General features: G+C 38.3%; 1 protein-coding gene across 4 annotated transcripts in view; it reads right to left on the bottom strand.

Annotated features, from left to right (window-relative positions):
• Positions 1–20,177, bottom strand: part of SCEL (sciellin) — a 77,801-nt gene that overhangs the window by 42,915 nt on the left and 14,709 nt on the right. For 2 of the 4 annotated variants that reach the window (XM_054217026.1, XM_054217054.1), the window contains exons 2-3: positions 8,317–8,631; positions 1,770–1,843 (exon numbers count right to left, since the gene is read on the bottom strand). In XM_054217026.1, coding sequence (XP_054073001.1) covers positions 1,770–1,812 — 43 coding nt within the window. In that variant the 5' untranslated portion in view covers positions 1,813–1,843; positions 8,317–8,631. Of the gene's footprint in view, positions 1–1,769; positions 1,844–3,147; positions 3,286–8,316; positions 8,632–20,177 lie in introns of those variants that run through there. The other 2 variants (XM_054217035.1, XM_054217045.1) reach the window with 2 other exon arrangements.

Raw genomic sequence — 20,177 nt, 5'->3', positions numbered from 1 at the left:
AAAATGAAGACATCCCATCCTTGCCTGCATAGCTCCACTGTTTCATTAAAATATCTATTAAAATAAACATTTATTGCAAACAGAAAAGGGGAAGGACTTCCATCAGTTTAAACAACAGCAGTGTCTTATAGTCACTGTCAAGAATGGAGATAGTAGTAATTAGCCAACAAGACTATATTAAATGCATCTAAATATTTGCTGTTTTGAATATACTGATAATACCAGCGATGACTGGGATGTAATAGGGACTTGGATAAATATATATAGATAGAAAAAAAAACTTTGAAGCATCCAGTAATCAAGGATTTGAGTGAAGATCCAATAGCAAAAACTATACCTTCCCACTCTCATATATATTTAGATATTAATTTGGTACAATCGTTTGCACTGAAAAAAAAATTAATTTTTGAAAGTAGGAAAAATGTGCTTTCAAATATATCCATTCCAGGGATAAAGCTTCTCTACACCAAGGATAGCTGATGGCAACTAAAGGGATGGAAATGATTCCAGAATTCCTTTCATACTAATAGTTTTAGCCAAAGATCCTTTAAACTGTCTGCAATACATTTTAATCTGTGCTCTACTGTCATCTATAACCTTCTTTGACGCAAACATAACATAACTTAAACATTTCTATATAGTCAAGAAGTACTCAGTATATACCGAACTATGAAAATTAACCTTGCATATGCAATATTGTCTTTTTTTCCAACAGCAGTTTCGGAAAACTGTAATCACCTAGCCAAAAATCACTTGGATTTCACAGAAATCATGGTCTTCTTAATTGCTTAGTGCAAAAAAAGGTTTTGGGAAATCTCCTATAAAGGCAGTAGCCCAAGGAATATATATTGTGTTTTCTTGTCAAGAAACATCACAAGTAATTTGCTAATGCATGAGGCCTTGGGTTTGATGAAGACTACTCACTTATGGTCTAATGAACTCTGTCTCGAGTTTCAATTAAAAATGAAATATAGATCTGATACAACAGTTCAGGTCACATAAGCACAGGCAGATGGAGCTTATCGCCTTCTTATTTTGGCAATAAAAAGTTTATGTCCTTAACATGGCAGAGCCAATCTGCTCCCCTCCATGGCTGCGCCCATTTTGGTGTACTTAGGCCTGGTGCATCCCACCCAAACCAGGTCCTCATGAGCCTCAAAACCTTTCAGTCTTTAGAAGTATTTTGCAGGTTCGAGGGAAATGGAAGATTTCATTATGTTTCCAGTTTGCCTCTGGTCATTTCTCTGGATAGAAAGCAAACTCCAACCCTCCTCAAGTTTTGTCCCTCCAGGGGAAAAAACATTCCCATCTGTGAGTGATTAAATCGCATTTCTCTACCCTCCCCGAACCCTAATGTTCCTCAGTTTCTTCTCATTTCCCCTGAGTGAGTCAAAGAGACAGTGCGGAGGACAATGGATGCCCTGTCTGCCCCCCCAGCCGCCATGCACCTGTGGGGTTTCCCTGGCAACCATAGGCCCCAGTGGAGGGAAGCGCCATTTTGCACCAGGCTGCCCGGCCCCGCTGCTCCACCACACTGCACTGTGTTTCGGCCTGAATCTTTGCCAGCAAAGGCTTATGCATAAAACCGCTATTGCGTCGGAAGCAAGTTCTGCTGTGAATCTAACAAACCATCCTGTCACCGCTGAAGAGCGGCGGTGTGGCCTGTGAGGGAGCTGCGCCATGGGCATGGCGGTGCTTGGAAAGGAGGGAGGCCTTGCCTCCACCTGTAAGTGCCCCGCGAGCAGAAAATGAAGGAGGCACAGTATTACCGCTTTGACTAGGAGACTGTTTTCGTATGCTGAAAGCTGACATTGTGTTCAGTGGGGTGTCCTTCTGCAGGAATCTAAAAGAAAACATGGAAAAAAAAGAAGAGAGAGTTTGGTGGTGAGGTTAGGTATCAGTTTTAGTTCGCTTGCCACATTCATCACCTCCTCACACAAATTTAGTCTGATAGGGTGGAATGACCTAGCACTAGCTTGCAGCCCTCTTTGAACTGAAGATCAGCCACGGCGGTGGCTTTTCCCTCCCTGGTGATGGCTGCGTGTGCTCCTGCCCTGTGCCTCCGCCTGTCACATCTCCTCTCCCTCCTTTTCCTTGCTGGGAGCTCCTTCCCTGAGAACATGTTGGGCTGTGAGAGCCTTTGGAGGAGAAGACAGATTAACGAAGGATGGGGTGAGGCGATTAGCTTAATGGGAAGACGATATCAGCGGTGCCTCGAGCACACGTGGGCTGACCCGGCCCTGCAGCTTCGGTGGCCCGCAGCAAATGTCGGGGTCCGGGACAGAGGCGGTTCTTCTGCCCTGCAGCAGTTTTCCAGTCACTGGCAGCTTCCCTTATCTCAAATCAGGTTACAAAAACGAGCCTCCCAGACTGCTGATTTGAGAAAAAATAATTATTATTTAGGAGTCGCGCCACTCAAAAGATTTCATGGTATGCTTTGAAACTGGATTTCAGCTTTCCTAGAGGAGGCATCAAGCAGAACATAATGACATTTTAATGACAAAAAATTAAGTAAAAAGATTAATGACAAAAAATTAAGTTAAAAAAAAAAAAAGGCAATTCTAACATTGACTTAAGACTGTGGACAAAACTGATCCTCTTAAGCAAAAGGATTCCTTTTTGAAAAGCAGCATTTTCCAAGAAAACAATGTTAAGCTGGAAAGCTTCCAACCGGTTCCAGGGGTCAGGCTGCTAAAATTTACAGAAGTACCAGAAAACAGTTTTTGTGACAGAAGCGGTTGTTAAAAATCAGAAACATTCCCAGTTGCCTGGGTGACACAGTTGTCCTGTTTTTTTGCAGACGTAGAGTGTAGTGCTCACTCACCTAAGATAAAGTGGATTGAGAGACTAGAGCCTGTGGCTGTTTCTGTATTGATGGGAAGTGAAGATGTTGAATTTTGGCAAAAATACTAAAAGTAAGGCTGACAACAAAGCATATAAAACTAGTGGATACCACAATGAATTGCGCTTAGAGCAGATTTTTGTTCCGTATGTTTTACTGCCAGGCAATAGCTGAAATACCTTATGATTACCAAGAAAAGAAAGCAGGAAACCAAAGTCTGGATGCAAACAAATTCAGATCGTTTTAGAAAGTAAAGAATAAATACAAAAATAATATCAGAGTCCAAAACTCAGCATATATCTTACCCAGTTGTGAAATTCCAGATGTTTACCAGAGTTTAAAATTCTGGCATGTGAATCGGAAGGCTCTGACCCACTCTTCTTTCTTTTAACCTTAGTTGTTGGTATCAGGCATGCTTTGGCATGGTGTGTGAAGAAAACATGTGACTGCTGGATCTGGTTCCCACCCAATAAAAGTATGCTCAGGGCTATGGTGAGCCTTATTTATTTTGCAATAGGTTATAAAATGTTTTTCAAAATTACTGACGTAAGGATTTAAGCAGATATGCACTGAATTTCCTAGAAGCTGTTCAGGTAGGTTATCAAGCAATCAATTTTAGATAATAACCAATCTTGCTATAAATTTTCCTGAACTGTCACAAGATGATAGAGAGGACTCTGATTTATTTACATTTTCAGCTTAGCAACAGCGACATGTCTGATACTGGTATTTATTTCAGTCAGCCCCAGGATAATAGGAAGCTTGACATTTCAGTATATTTCACAAGCAGTGAGTGCTGGCACTTCATCTGGAGAAAAAGTAGTAGTTTTGTGTGAAAGGAACTTGGATTTATTTTCTAACAAAGCCTTTTAAAGCCATTTCCCAGGGGAAGAGAATCATAAAACTTTGAAAGCGGAGTCATCTTTTGTGGAAATTAAACCAAATTTGCTCATTCTGAGTCTTAGAATATCTTGTTTAAAATACACATTTTCCAATTTAAATATTTCTCTTTAAAAATAACAGGAAACTACTGTGTAGACTTCATGCTATTCTATAGCCTTGCTTTCCACGGATTCACGATGGGAACTGAAATTTCTCACAGAGCTGGCAAGAAAGTATCATACATCTTTGTTAAAAATAAACAAGAAAGCCTCAGACATTTGTTCTGAGATATAAATTATCTCCAAAGTAGAAAATCCATATCTTTTGAGGCTTGTCTTTAAAATCTACGGAATAACTACAAATGCATTAATGACGCCGAGACCCTGGAAAGCACATTTGCAGCTCCCACTTGTATCCATGCATGACAAAGGAAATTCCAGCAAAGAACTAAAATCAGCCCAGAGCAAGAGTGTTTCATTCATCCTCCATCATTTAATTGAAACAGTGCTTTGTCACTTGTCCTATATTCATTTTTTAATGTTTTTAGGGCAAAACAATATTTCTGTTGCACATGTGTACAGCATCCAGAATAAACTACTACCTAGTCTCCAAGTTTGAATGTAGCACGCATAAATGAATATAAGAAACAAGCACACTCCCTTTTACACTCAGCACTGAAAAATGTACCAGCTATTCTGAAATTTTAAACCCAGGCATTTTAGTCTTACAGAATACTGGCATATTGTCCTCAAGGCTTACTTCTTCAGAACTTTTAAGTTGTATATCAAAGATTAATATGTTAAAATTTAAAATGCAAATTAAAGAAAATCCTACTTTAATCTCTATCACAGACAATCAAGAATCATCGTAGTAAGATTTAAATTTCAGGATCCTAGAAATTAAAAGAATCTTGTGTAAAGAGGCAGAATACAACTCATCAAAGCACTTTTTTCTTGTTTCACTGTTATGAACTAAGTGTGTGTATGTGTGTATCCGGAAAGGAGAATGGACAGGAGACTGTGAAGATCACATTGATTTAAAAACTTCATCTGATAAAGATCTGGAACCGTCACATTGTTCACATAGGTCAATGAACTCTTTATCTTCAGCCCATGGTTCAGGGGAGAGAAAAAAACAAAAATTAACGTAGTAAATGGAATTGTGATAAAGAGAAGTTACAGGCTTCTGTAGTATAGTAGTAAATTATGTTCAGGCATTCTTAATAAGGTCTCAACCACTGAAGCAAAACAACTCAGCTGGAATGCAAAACAAAAACAAACAGGAATGCAGCTCCAGTGTAATTTGAAATTAAAAACAGCGTCAGGAAACTTTAAAAGAAAATTGAAACTGCCCCAGCCAGTCCAATGAGAAGTTCCGCAAAAGTTTTAAGACATGCCAATTCTGAATTCAGACCTTCCCCCATTTTTCGAGAAATCCAAATACAATCCCAAAGAAATCCAGAAAAAATTTCAGACATGACTTCAGCGCAAGTCAAATGCCCCTCCAAGCTTGCAGTAAGCTAATCAGAAAGCAGCACAGGTCTCCAATTCTATTTTTATCACAAATATTCACATTCCTACATCTCCTTTCCACGTCCTATGGTGAATGATCAGCAGAAGATCTCAGGCCTGCCTTAAATTCTCAAAGCTAGACATTCTAGTTTTCAGCTGGCCTGAACACACCCATTCTTCTAATACATAGGCCTCTTGCCTTCCTTCTTCTGTTCTTGGCTGTAACTTTCTATGTAATTAGGTTTCACATGTATGTATTGCTATATTTAAAAAAATACATAACAATAATACAAATGTTTCCTGTAAGAATCATGTTTTCCACATCAGACTGAACTACTTACAACTAAAAACGTCTTTGTTCTTTAGCTTCTAGCTATGACAGTGATTAAGACCTTATTTATAAATATTCACATTATATGTATTTTGCTTTTAATAAACAATATTTCTTTCCGCAGCTTAGAGGTACTGCATATCATCGCGCTGTATAATAAGTAATTCAACATAGTAGCTGCTGAAGGAGTGTCAAGGGAGGTACACCTTCTTTAAAAATCAAAACATTTGGATTTATACTAAAGTTTTTCATATAAAGCATTGGCAACTATCAAACTTCCTACTATTATTAATAAACTGGGTGATACAAAAAGTTGCAGATGAACAACCAGTTTAAAACAAAAAAGTTTCAGAATTTTCCTGTTTTCGCACTTCTAGTGCTGCTTTGCTAAAGCAAAATTGTAGAGAAGCCACTGAGTTTGGCACGTCCACACAAAAAAGCCAGCTGGAACAAGTAGGTTTCTTACACATGGCTCTACACAGCCACAGCTCGCTGACTACTGTTTGTTATGCGTTCTTAAAGTTCCAGCTTTTCAAAATCGTCTAGTATCTGCTATTTGAAAAAGAAAATAAACAGACACTTTGGTCTTTCCTTGTGCCAAATATGAAACTTCTCACCAAAATTTCATCTTCTTGAAAGACTATTCTGCTGTGAAGTAAGCTGAACATTCAAAGTCTTGTGAGTAATCAGAGCTCAACATTTTAGAATTGTTCCAACAGAAATCTAATAAAAGGTTAGGAAATTCATTTTCCACATCCTTTGCGTTTTAACCCATTTGCTGTTTTCACTGCAGTCCAGGAGAAATTTTGCACCGAATAAGTACTGGTGATTGACTAAAATGAAGGCTTACTTCAGCTTTATTTTTTGTTTCTTTTTTTTTCTATTAGAGCTGTTAATGTTAATTCTATACTTCATGCATTATCTTTCATTTATATGAGAAGAATGTGGAGAATATAATATTTTAAACAAAAGCACATTTGATCCTACTTAATCACAGTTTCAAAGCACGCTACAGTAATTCCTTCCTTTTAGTTAACAACTTTCATGTCAGGTCAGCAAACTTTATTGTTTTCTCCATCATTTCTCTTGAATATAGTAAGACCTAAATGTGTGAGCAAGCAACTGATTTAAGTCATTCCGACTTCATACAGGATAAAGATCTCCAAGCCTCAGAAATAAGGCACTGGAGACATCATTACAGTTGTTCTTCTAGATAGACATCCATTAGTATGTGAGGTGAAATCTTGCTGGTTCAGAAGTCAACACCAATTTTGCTTTGTTCTCTACATCCATGATTTCTCCCCTCAAATATCAGAATCACTATGACTGTGCTGTCAGACCTGGCGACCTATTCTTCAACTCAAATAAGGATTTCTATTTCTAAACATTGCTTCTCTTCTTCATCGCAGATAAAGGCTGGTTTTCAAATCACCATCACAGCTAGAGCCACCCAAAGCTGCACATTTCCAAACATATCATCTCCTAAATAGCCTCAAAGGCCCACTCTGCCAGGTGCAGATCTGTATGTATAACTGGTGCTGCGCTTTCTTCCCTGCAAAATTGTCACAAGTATCCACTGCCATAGGTCAAGACTGTAGGTACATGTAAAAACTACATGTAAAAATAACTACATTTGTTTTACAGCCATTGAAGAACAACAAAAACATGTTCCTAGAATGGATTTTTTTTCCAAGAGTTACATATCAGAGCAATAGCCGTATAATACATTTGTAAACTTCTGGAAATAATAGACTGTGTTTAAATAAGTATTTTACTATACAGTTCAGGCCACAGAATTGATAATAACCCTCACAGAGAATAGGAAAAACACACGTATGTGTGTAAAAGAGAAAACAGGCAAGGTTAGAACAGGCAAGGTAGGACTAGAGAACACGTGAATGTACGACAGAAATCATTCATCTATTTGTAGCAGAAAGAGGTCTCAGAACTGGTTTTTCAGGACGTGGGCGGAGGAGATTCTGTTTTGAAAGAAATTAAGCTTTGGAATTGTCACTAATGTAAAATCAGCTGCTAAGTCAGAACCCAAATTTGTATGTGTTTTCAAATTAGAAATGTAAGATCAGTTTTAAATGGCTTTTTTTTAATACAGTGTAGAAGGGGGGTGATAATTTTAATTTTTTTAATCCAACTCTTTCCTTTCACTTTGCTATATTTTTAACGAAGAACCTTCCTGTTTATACAGGGTGCAGTTCATGGTACAGATAAATCATTGTATCAAAACAGAATGAGTATTTTTTGCTATACCTTTTGCAAAGGGGGAAATGAAAGTAAACTGTTGCTTTTTTTTTTTCCCCCAAAAATCATATACTTGAAGCAAATTGAAGTAAATGAGATTTTAGTACTCTGTAATTTTAGATAAAAAAATCCAAAGAAATAATAAAGAAATAATAAGATGAACCAAAGTGCAGAAATGACATTAAAACAACCATTAATGAAAAGTGAGTTTGTCATCAGAGAAACATCACTAGAATAAAATACAATTAGCAATATAATGTAAATATTGAAGTAATTAAGAGAAGATTTCAGAGAAGTCCAGGGAATCTGAACACCTAAAATAAGACGCTTTAAGAGCTGTGTTTTCACAGTCAAGTTCTCCACACATCTTGAAAAGCAGTGGGATTCCACTTTGAAGTGGAATCCTTAGTTGGACGCTAAGAAACCACAGAACATCTGAAAATGTAGGACTTTCAATACATGGTATATAGAAACAGAAAAGTAAACACCCTCACCTAAGTACGGTAGAAGTTAGTGTCCTGGTGTGGCTCAGTGTGGTAAGTCAACCTGGAGATACCTGGAGGTGAGGTACAATCAAAGCAGACAGAGAGCTGAACTGTCGTTCCCCATCCAGCTGTCTGAAAACTCAAGAGATTTCTCCTTCAGAGGCTGAGTCACTTAAGGAGGAGGTAGGAGGTGTGGAAAAGGGTGGCACCTTGTAGAAATTCCAGATCAATTAAAAGTACCAGTGAGTTGTTAGCCTTCTGTGCTTGCTGTACTTTTCGAGTGCAGAAGGGTTGGGTTTCACCAAATGAAATGCTTTCACAGACCTTGAAACAGAAAACCAAGCAATTACTATTTGGAAAAATATACCACACTCATTTGGATTTTCCACAGAATATACGTCACCGAGTTATAGGGCTGCCTCTCAGCTAGAGGGTTTCAGGTATTTGCACAGGTGAACATGAAGAAACACCATATTTCATAAAAGGAGAATTCGGCAGAAGTGTTACATGGGGAACACGCGCTGGAATCTGATAGGCATTAAGTGTCTGCGCTGTTTGAATATGTGGGCAGAGGTGAAAGACCTGTGGGGGAAAACCCTCCCACATGAGATCTTGTTGCAAGTCCCTCTTATCTCTGCACATTTGCATTCTCCTTCAGTACAGGCAGTAATAAACAGAAAGGAGAGAAGAGGCTGCCTTCACTACTTTTTTTTTTCCTTTACAGTGGCTACAATACCTTTCTCTGTAGACTAAGAACTGCCTTACTATTAATAAATACAGTGGCAAGGAACATAAACTTCCTTATAGGAAAGCCGTATACAACCCTATGGTTGCGTTTAAGATACCGAGTCTGTTTTTAAAGTATCTTATACAACCCCACACTTATTTTATATTTGGGGAGCTTTTGTAATGAAATATATAAGATGTGGGTATACAAGATTCTGAGTAACCTTTAGTCTTATTGTCTTTTGTGAAAATTAAGAATTTCTTTCAACACAAAAGAAGCAAACTCTGACACAAAGTAACTTACTAAATGCCTCCTTAGCCATATATCTAGTCCTTATTTTTGCTGATGGTTACCTCTTCATAGGCTTGGTACTTAGTAGCATGAAGTTATTGTCTAAACGTTGGTTATATCTGATGAAATACAGCTGATGAAGCAGCGCAGCAGGCAAGAAAATGCCAAGTATAAACTACTAACTACCACAACTTTCAGAATTAATGAATACAAACAAGCAAACCTCTCTGAACTTAGTACGTCTCATCTTCCGGGTTTCTGCAAATGAAGAATACTCAGAGCAGTCCTGGCATGTTCAGGTACACCGTACTATATGTTTATCTTTTTACGATTGAGAAGAAAACTTTGTGAATGCATCTCTTTACAGACATATTATGATTTTATGATTTGCAATTTTAGCACACACACACCTCCGAAATGAAACAGATGTCTTTCCCCATAAGCAACGCAGAATGCGAGTTAGCTTAAAAAAATCTACATACGCTTTGAATTGAAATGGACATATAGCTTTGATTTATAATAACAGCACCTGAGACTAGGAATATCTTTTTGCTTTGAAGCCTTTTTCTTTCACAGTCCAGGTGCCAGATGGTATTAATTTGTTATCATTTTACATTCAACCAGAAGAGTTCTGCTTGCATGTCAGAGATAAGCTTAACCTGTCTCACAGTGCTGCCTTCTTTAGCCCAAATATTTGGGAAACACAAATAGAGATACAACCACTAAAGTCTGGAGAAATTAAATTTATATTTTTCTGTATTTATAACCTTTGGACACAGAGAAGAAACTATGGGGCACAGCAAGGTGGTTCTGCTACCCAGAGGCTTATTTTAAGACAGTCCTTGCTAAATCTTTGGTATCTGACATAGAGAACAGACACTTTACAGGAAAATGCAAAAATATAAGAAATTCCAACAATGGTACTGACCTCATCTTAAGAATAAAACAGGCCAGCTATCTTTTATTGACTGATCTGCACCAACCAACAGATTCAATGGATGGTGAATTTTTAATGTTAGCTATGCTGATTACTTAGTATTTCAAAGCTGGAAAAAATAAAACAAAACATTTTTTTTTTCAGATTAAAGGAAATCCATCTTAATTCTAAGCATTCTGTCTGATTTTCTCTATGGTAATCCCATAGAAGTTTTGTATCTGGTGAATAAAGACTATATGATGCAGTGCCGTGTATCAGGAATTGAACATTTTCAGCATGAGCATACAGTGAATATTTTCCATGAACAAGCTTCCCATACTCTGAAGAAATTCAGCTTTCAGAAATTCAGAGGAACTCAAACTTTGCCTCTGTATCTCAGTATAATAAATAAGGCATTTCACAAATCCAGCCAGCCCCAGATTGTGTGAACTGTTCTGCTGTCAGGTTTAGAGAAAAAGTTCTGTTTTCATTCTCTAGTTTAAGGTCCTTATTTAATCAAGGAGGGACAGAAATATAGGTACAGGGAAATTTAATTGCTTAGACTGTATCAGAATTTGAATGATGTCTCACTTATTCCCTTTCTTGCTCACAAGAAAATCCCCCAGTTGTAGCACAAACAGATATCATTCTGGACACAGATTTTCCAGTAGTGTCAGAAAAGAGCAATGCAAAAAATACAGGTGTGTATATGCCACTGTATTGTCCACCAATGACTTTTAATCAAAGAATGGAATTTACCTAATCTACTAGTTCACCGCATTGGGCCAAGCTTTACTATTGGTTTATCAGAGTCAGGGGAAATTTTTTTTAGTACAAACAGTAAAGTGCTTTGGTGATGTCAGTAACTAATTTCATATCTACCTATCACCGTAATGTCTATGTAACCTGCTTGTTGGGAGTTAGGCAAATACTCCGCTTTTGCTTGCCATTCTCACAAGAAAAAAAAGAAGAAACTCTGAAAAATAGATACAAACATAAATGGCCCCATCCTCAGCTGATAAAATGGGATATAAGTGCCCCCAAACCATTCTGATAGCTCACTTTACATTAGCAGAGTGTGTGGCCTGACATGATTTATGAGAAGAAAACAAGAAATGTCTTAGAATTCCTCCCTACATTAGCTCCTATTTTTAATTTATTAAAAACAAGCAATAGGAGGACTTTGCTGATTAGTAATCAGAGGTCACTATCTCTTGCTACTTAGACTGCTAGCATATTTTGGAGGCCATTTCTGCAAGCTCATTTTAACTGCCTCATCAGCAGTGGAGGCTTAGGCTTATTTGTCATCCAAAGAATTCTTAAAATGCCTCCTAAGAAACTGACAAGTAGGGGATGTTGGCTTTTAAAATAGAGTAGCACTGGCAGAAAAGTGAACATAACTAGTTCAGAAATGCCATCATTTATATTTGAATGGCTTATTCAGTGTTATTAAAGTCAAATGTGTGTAGCACCCTACAGTGGCAATACATTATCGTACTTCCCAATTCCCAGCTTTCTCTGAACAACGTGGTTGTGTTCTGTGTACTTAGCTTTAGTTTATACTTTTCTGCAAAGCCTGTGTCCCTTGATTGCTAGTAAGATGCATTTTCTCTACATCATTTTCTAGTCAGTTTTTGTTGAGTTTTCATTTTTAAGTACAAACATACTGTAAAATATTATTCTACCTCCACGTCCTTATTAAGGTGTATAAGATGGCCATCATATGAAAATGACATAATATAGCCTAGCCCTATTGAGCTTTTATGTAGCTTCTCAACAGAGAGACAGGCATGAGCAATGACTCAGCAGGCAACTTTTTGGACAAATACCATTTTGTGACTCCTCCCAAAAAAGGAGGAATACATTACTGAGCACAATTTTTTCATACATACAGTCCTCCAAAAGAAAACTCCTTTGATACTTCAGACTTTCCAAGTAGGATTGGTAAACTCTTGTGTTCTGGGTTATAAGATGCTATTATTATAAATGATATGTCCAAAAGACAAAGACGTTCTAGCAAATGCTGTTCAGATGTTATAGTTTCAACATACAGATCAAATAGCTAAATTTATCCTATTAGGTTAAACATACCAAAGCCCGGTCTCTGGCCTGAGGACAAGTGGCACAGATTGGTTTGTATGAATAATGCTAAACTTGCTTTCCAAAAAGAACTGTGTGGCCTTGTCCACACTCCTATTGGAAACAGTCCAGGGCTTGCCCTAGAGAGATCCATGCTCAAACTTTTTTTCGTAGATAACTAATTGGCAGGAAGAAAACTGTGTCAAGGAGTGTGCGTGATAATGGCATGGACAAACAGAGGATACTGCTCAAGCCCGGGTCCTACCCCTCCTTACCTAACTAGTATGGTCCTACTCATTGGACCTGATTCTTCCAAAGTGAATTGTGTTCAACATAACTCGTGTCAAAAGATGACTGAAACTAAACGCTCTAAAACACGCAAATAGATGTCAGCAGTGGATGACAGCCAGCTGCCAGGCAACGTTTAGACACAGCTAGTATTTACTAACTTTACTAACATTTATTTGGGAGGTGGGTTGCACTTCTGTGCCACCCGCACATTTTTCTTGCTTAAGCTTGGTCTAAGATCACCTATATATGTAGGCAGCAGTCCTAACAGGTTAAGTCAAAAGGGGAAGGGTCATTTAGGGAAAAAAGAATGCAGTGCAGCAAATACAATACTACTTAACATAGAAAAGGAAGCGGCAGTCATGCATAGGGTGACACCTTTTCTTGAAGGTGACTAACATAAGGACTGCTCCTCCCTTAATTCTCAGTCCAGTCCTACATAAAATAAAGGGATGCGTGGGACTTGTGCTGCCTCTATGTACAGAAGTACTTTTCACCCCTGGTCAAAATAATTAACCGAGGGAACATATTGCCTATGGGTACGCCCTTACCAAGAGGTATGTATGACTCAGAATCAAGCTAGAAACGGTTGTGTGAATCCCAGTAGCATTCATGACTGCAAAAAATAGGAGAGGTAGAAATAAGGAGTATGATTTTTTTTTTTTTTTCCACGGGCAGGCTATTCTATCATTAGAATCCCATGGGATTTGTGTAACTTTCCCCTGAAGATTCTGGTCCTCCTGCTCCTAGACAGACATCTCAAAGTAAAATAAACTACTGATCTGATGTGGGATGGAAACCCCCTTTCTCCATGGGCATCCTAGCTCATACTAAGATGTGGGTTTTAAAGGTAGATAAGAAGTGTCCTGGTCAGCCTTGCAAAGGCAGTGCCAAGCACCTGGGGTCCTTTTTAACAACTTTGTTCCTCCCTTGGTACTCAGAAAGTCAGAATTCCTCTGCCTAATCCACATGCAAGGCTCATCTCCAAGCATGCCTAACCCTGTGAAAGGACAGGACAAGAAAGCAACAGCCTACCAATTGGAAAAATCACTTAGCCTATGGCTAAACCCAAGTTCAAATCATGCCTCCTTTTGACAGAAGCCCATTTTTACCAGCAGACTACCTTAGGCACTGCATTGTAAGATATTTTTCATGGGAGGGAACACAATTACTGCAGTTTTTCTACCTCCACGTTTAAATATTCACTGGAGAGAGAATAATACTACAGCCCCTTTACTATGACATACAGATATTGGTCCCACCACTGTCTAAATGAATAATTATGTGTTATATATGGAATTCTCCTTTTTTTAATATATATTTTACTTTTCAGAATTTTATCACTTGGGTGATGAAAATAGGTAGAGAGAAAAGTAATTTTGTAATATCATGTAGCAACAGCTGTTGTGCAGAAGCAGAACAGCTTAAAGCCACTTTCACTAAATTATGTTACCATTAAAGTGAGTACAACATTTCAGTAAGTCTGATATGAAACACCAGAATACACTAGGGGTAATGTTGTGTTTCATGGATAAACTTTTGCCAACCCAGCTTACATTTCCTATTGCCATTGCAGGTTGCTGTTTCTGGGGAAGACCTTTCAGCTGGTTAGTGTAAGGTATGCAGTCTGGTTGCTTAACCACACCTTCCTGAGTACCAGAAGGAGCACTGTCAGAGCTTTTTCATATGCGTTTTTTAAATGCTAAGAAAACCTTAGTGACAATGCAGATGTATTTGGCAGCCCGTTGTTCTCCCATAAGGTGTGGCAAAGTTCATAAACTAAAGAAGGAAGAAAAAATTGCTATAAATAGTATGCAAAATATCTAAACCCTTTCACCGCTTCCAGTTGCCACAGAAAACGGCTGAGCAGTCTTATGTTTTCCTTTCTAAAATTGCTTGGCAGAGCAAGATGCTAATCATAGCAGGTGCCACCACATTTCATGGAGATGCACAATCTTCAATCTTAGTGGGCCTGGTTTTCACACAATTTGAATACCTCTCTACTCTGAAAACGCGTGAAATATCTCGCAAAAGTCCCTGAAAGTCTGGTCCATAGCACGCTCAACTTGTGTATCTTGATCTTGCACCACTGCCATTACTACCTTAGCTAAAGACCACAAAGAGTTACTGATAAAATCAGTTATCTAAGGAAAATCTGGTAAGTCAAATGACACCTGTGTGGTACCAGCTGAATGGCTGTAACCAGTTTTGTAGCTTGTGTTATTGATAAATAACGTATTTGTTAATGTGTTACCATTACCTGAATTAACAAAGAATATTCATATGGGTGACTAATGAAATGAAAATCAGATTCTGATCAATAATAGTGGGAGTGTGAGAATTATGAGTAGATGTGCATTTTTTCATTAAAGAACTAGAAAGACTTTATAATACCCCCATCACCTAAAAATCCCAGAGAGCTCTGGGAAAGAACCAACAGTTCTGAACTTAGGGAAAGCCATCTTGTTAAAACATGTTGGAGGAGGAGAAGTTAAAGGGAGGAAAGTTTGTTCCTGCTCCATATCTGAAATTTTCTTATAGCAATTAATTGGTCAAGGGCAGCGTAAATACACAGGAGACAACCCCCACCCCACCCCCGGCAGTTCTTTTTCTGATGCAGATAAAGAGATGTATCTGTCCCATAAAATGATATCCATGTGAGGAACTTCAAATTACACTTATCTGATAGACTGGATTTCTCTCCTTGTCCTGGTATTGTGGTGGGATTATCTGCTAGGGCTAAACAGCCTTTTCCCTTGTAATGATGATTCTTTCTTTTACCATTTGGATCAAATTAGTTGATTGACAACTTGCTAGTAATTTGAAAACCTATGTGGAAATTTTATATCAATCAAAAAAACCCAGTGAACCAATATCCCGCCTGTTTAATGAAATCTTCATTTGATGGGTGAGTTCCACACTGGTGTTATAAGCACATGTAACTGCTATGCATGCCAGCCAAATGTAACAGATTGTGATCCTGTTCTCTATCCACATCAAAGCTGAATATAAGCATGTAAGAAAGGAAGGTTTCTCCCCATTCCTGGAAGACGCTGGCTGTGGTACAGTTAGCACAGAATGGCTTCCTGTAGAAAAGTTCTTAGAAAATGCATTCCAAAATGACAAATTCACTAACTGCAGAAATAAGACAAAGGCCAAAAAATGGGAATCAGAAAGGATGGAGTTGAACTTAAAAAGTTTCAGAGAAGGACAAAAAAGGATGATCAAAGATACAAAATTACTTCTCCACACAAGGAACAAATGCATCAGCTGAGACCTTTTCAGTGTGGTGAAGGGATATATGAAAGGAGGTATAAGTGGTCTAAAAAAGAGTATGAGAAGGGTGTATTTCAATTGTCCCCCAGTACAAGAGCTATTTGGCATCAAAATTATGCTGGTAGGAAGGAAAAAAAAAAAAGAGGGAGGGAGGGAGGGAGGGAGGAAGGAAGGAAGGAAGGAAGGAAGGAAGGAAGGAAGGAAGGAAGGAAGGAAGGAAGGAAGGAAGGAAGGAAGGAAGGAAGGAAGGGTATTTCTTCCTACAATATGCATGTAAGCTGTCCTTGCTGCAGGAAGCTGTGTTTCCAGTAGTTTATGAAATGCAACAATTTATTTATATACATGTATATCTGTACTTGTGTGTGTGTATGTATATCAATAGTTATATATGTATGTATGTGTACAGTTCAATGAGAAACAGTTCAATGAGAAACAAGACAAGCTTGTGGAAGAGAAATCCACTGATGGTTACTAAGTAAGCAGAAACTACATTTGGATAAGAAAGATCCTAACATGCAAATTGGTAGACACTGTAAGGGCACTTAGGGAAAGCAAGTGATATGCTTTCCTTGTTCTTCCACTCTTCCCTGAGCAAAACTGCTTCTGGCCACTGTTGGAGACAGAATATTGGACTAAATAGACCTTTGAGCTGCCCAGTGACTGTCACTCCTATGTTATGCCCCTATGGTCAAAATTTATGTAAGGCACATAACTAGAACTGCATTAAAATTGTTTTCTAATTCTTTCATGTTGATGTAAACAATTAGCAACACAATTAAGGTGATACAAATTTTTGTAGAATGTTGATGTTTTAGGTATTAGAATAAGCCAGTCTACTCAGTAAAGGGGCTGTCACTCAGCCTCTCAGCTGAGAGTCATTCAGCATTGTTATTTTAGTTTCTTCAGTCTGAATTTCTTCTCTAGTTAGATGACAAATGTGGAGAGTATGTGTATATGTAAATATGGAGAGCACTGTATTTTGTTAGCACATTTTTAAGACCCTTTCCTTACTCATAAATACCTTTGCAGTCAAATAAAATTGCTCATCTGTTCCAAGAACAGATAAAATACCATGACAGATTTATGATATGTGTTGAAATGTAGGTCATCTGCAGGAGTAAAATAGAAAATGGTTTCACAGAGGTGGCATCTTCCCTACACGTTCCCCTCCTAGCTTCTCTGGAGAAGAATTCAGCTGTCTCATTGTCCTCCCTTGTCCACAGAAGCAGAACAATTAATAGCTTTTCCAAGTGTATTCCAAGGAATAAATTTCAGGTGCAGATTTCAATCACGAGCAGAACTATGGGAAAGAAAGGAGAACACATTTCCAAAATTGACATATCTGCAAGTAGGTCTTCATGGGCTGAGAAGCTGAAGAAACAACTGAGCTCTCTTCTTGCCTTTACAAAATACTTGTCCTTTGATATGAACTGGCCAATAGACTATTACAATGGTGAGGTAGTACATTTTAAATATCAGCTTCTCCTTCCCTTTTATTCTGAGTAAATTATATTCTTCTGAATAATTGTTTTCAAAATTGTGAGTACTTTGGAAATAATGTTGGCATGTTTTACGTGAGTTTTAATGTTCAGTACACGAAGAATTGAGCTGAAGTTGGGTTTTTTTCATTTGTTTTTGTTGCTGCTGTTTTTAAGTGCAATGAAAACAAGGCTGGGCTTTAAAACAGGAAGATTTCCAAATAATTTGGGTGATATTACAAAGGAAAGAGTCAGAACAGAATTATTGTAATTATCTATATGTAATCATGGAGTCCCATATCACTTCCTGAAGTTCCAGGTCCTGCCATGGTGCTATAGGAGCATGCCATGAAGAACCCAGCAATTTCGAATGTGGGCTGCTCTGGGTCCTCGTGCGGGCTATTAGCCTGAGAAAACTAAGTGCCAATTAATGTCTAAGTAAATAATCTGAATTCTGCTCAATGAAAGGAGAAGCCAAACTGGTGACAGCTATTTTCAAACACTTCTTTCCTCAGAGCTGGGCGAGACTTTCCATCCCAGGCCCTATTTAACGAAAAAGCTAGGCTACATCAAAAGCTAGGCTCCTACCTCTGCATTTGTCACTCAAGGCACCCCTAATGTAATTCATCTCACTCTAATGTAGATGACTAAAGTAGGTCACAGCATTGGGCTCTGGAAGTTACTATTTCTCTCCACTGTCTTGAAAGGGAGCCTAAGATGACAAGTCAGATGTAGGCATCTACGCTGTAAACACCTAGACATGTCAGACAAATGCCATGTAATGGCAGGATTTAAAATAATTTTTTTCCTCTTGCAGAAAGCAATGACTTCTTTCCAAATTAAAAGGAAGAGGAAACAAGCATGCAGATTTTTTTTCTCTACGTCTGGCCAAACTTCAAGTCACAAAGCTCATTCTGCAGCCTCAGCAGTACCACATCTATACGACATCAAAATTTGTCTCATTCTCAAGTGAACTACGTGTCCTGAGATGCATTGTAGAAAGCAGCTTCCCTACTGCACTGCGGCCACTTACACAAAAAGTGTGACAAGGAAATTATAATCTGACCATGTGGGGAGTCTGACCCACAGAGAAACTGCAAGACAAGAGGAGCGAGAGAAACGAAAAGAACATTGTGCTTTCTGGCAGTTCCGTCCCTTTCATTCACGGGTACAAAGGAAATATTCCTTCTATTTTTAGAAGGAACATGTCAGATCTTTCTGGATCTTCACGCGCTAGCTACAACAAAAGTAAGACTTGAATTTTTGGGTTTAGCTGCCTTACTTTCAGTTTACTGTATTCGCTCTGTTCAGATTCTCAAGCTACAGACAAACCAGTTATAAATGGGGTTTGACATCTTCTATGGACCTGTGAGCAGAACCTCCATAGCATTGTGCCTAAATCTCAATCTTTGAATTCTTTGTCTTTTCTTAATTTTCATTTTACCATATGCAGTTCTGCTCCAGAATATTTTAAACTCTTAAACTCATAGTCCTAGACTCTTTTTAGGTGGAAGCAGAAAGCTCCAAGTTAGCGAGTTATGTTGCAGCTTAATTATATGGCCAGGTTGGGTGTGTGAAAATAGCCAGCGCACACTGGAGAATAAATTGCTGGGTTTGGTTTTTCTTGATTTACAAGTTGCTATAAGAGGTGCATGTTCCCAGGGAGTGGTGAAAAGTAGGGGTGTGTTAAACAGGTTTAAGAACATTTTAAAGAGACACCGTCAGGTTTGAGACGTGGTAGATTTGGTGTACTTCCTCCTTCCTTCCAAATAACATTTTCTGTTTCTGTGGTTACAAACAGCTAAGCTGCAGCCTGCCTCTCTGTTTAAGTGATACCACAAAATCCAGTGTAGCAGTTATGTGTCACACTGGTCGTGCTCTCTGTCTTTTTTTTTTTTTTTTTTTGCCATCAGTCAGGAAATGAAACTGCCAGAACTGCTGTTCTGCACTCCTCAGAGATCAGAATTCACATGCCATCAAGTCCAGCCAGTAAAATCTTGTGGTTTTCTGTAAAAATAGCTGTGGTGAGGACAAGCAACGCTTGGATCAAACTACTTCTCCACTCAGAGCAGTGCAGAGATATCTGCTAGTGTTGCTGGGGCCGCCGCTTTAAGGTCTGAAATATCCCAATCCAAATTCTGGGCTGCAACTTCCCAGGAACCTTGGCAAAAGCCACATGATTTTGAACATGAATTTTTTTGTTTCTCAGAGATTTTGCATGGATACGAGACATAACTTGAAAACTTTTATAGACATAGCATTGGCTTTGAGCCTTGGAGATCTACTGGGTATTTTCTCCTTCTGGGTATACTGCTGGAACTAAGGGTAATTCCAATTGAAAGTGAGAGCAATCTTTCTTAAATGGATTTCACAAGAGATGACTGGAATATCAATTTCAATCGCTTGCTTAGTATAGGAGGACAGAATTAGCCGAGCATGATGTACATACAAACTTCAGCCTGCCATTATTGCAAATAACGCTGAAGTCTTTGTTTGGAAGGATTAAACCTCACTCTCTAGGGAATATTTTTAAATCACGTTTTTTTCCCCCATCTGGTAAATATGTTAAAATTTGGATCTCTACTGTGGCATTATAGATATATAAGATAGCACTACCTACAGTGCTATCTGACATCCTGTATAATATAAATATTCAGCACTAAAAGGTCCAATATTTATTTATTCAGAAAACATATATTTTAAATCCCCCCCCTTCCAAAGGCAATAAGAGAGCTCCATGAAACACACAAAAATCATTGTTAGCCAGACCAAAACTTAGTTCATGAAAAGAACAGAGTGGGGACATGACTTGCAA

Source organism: Rissa tridactyla, chromosome 1 (genome assembly GCF_028500815.1).
Source record: "Rissa tridactyla isolate bRisTri1 chromosome 1, bRisTri1.patW.cur.20221130, whole genome shotgun sequence".
NCBI lineage: Eukaryota > Metazoa > Chordata > Aves > Charadriiformes > Laridae > Rissa > Rissa tridactyla.
The sequence above is the reverse complement of the archived record's forward strand: the minus strand, read 5'-3'. Positions and strand labels throughout refer to the sequence as shown.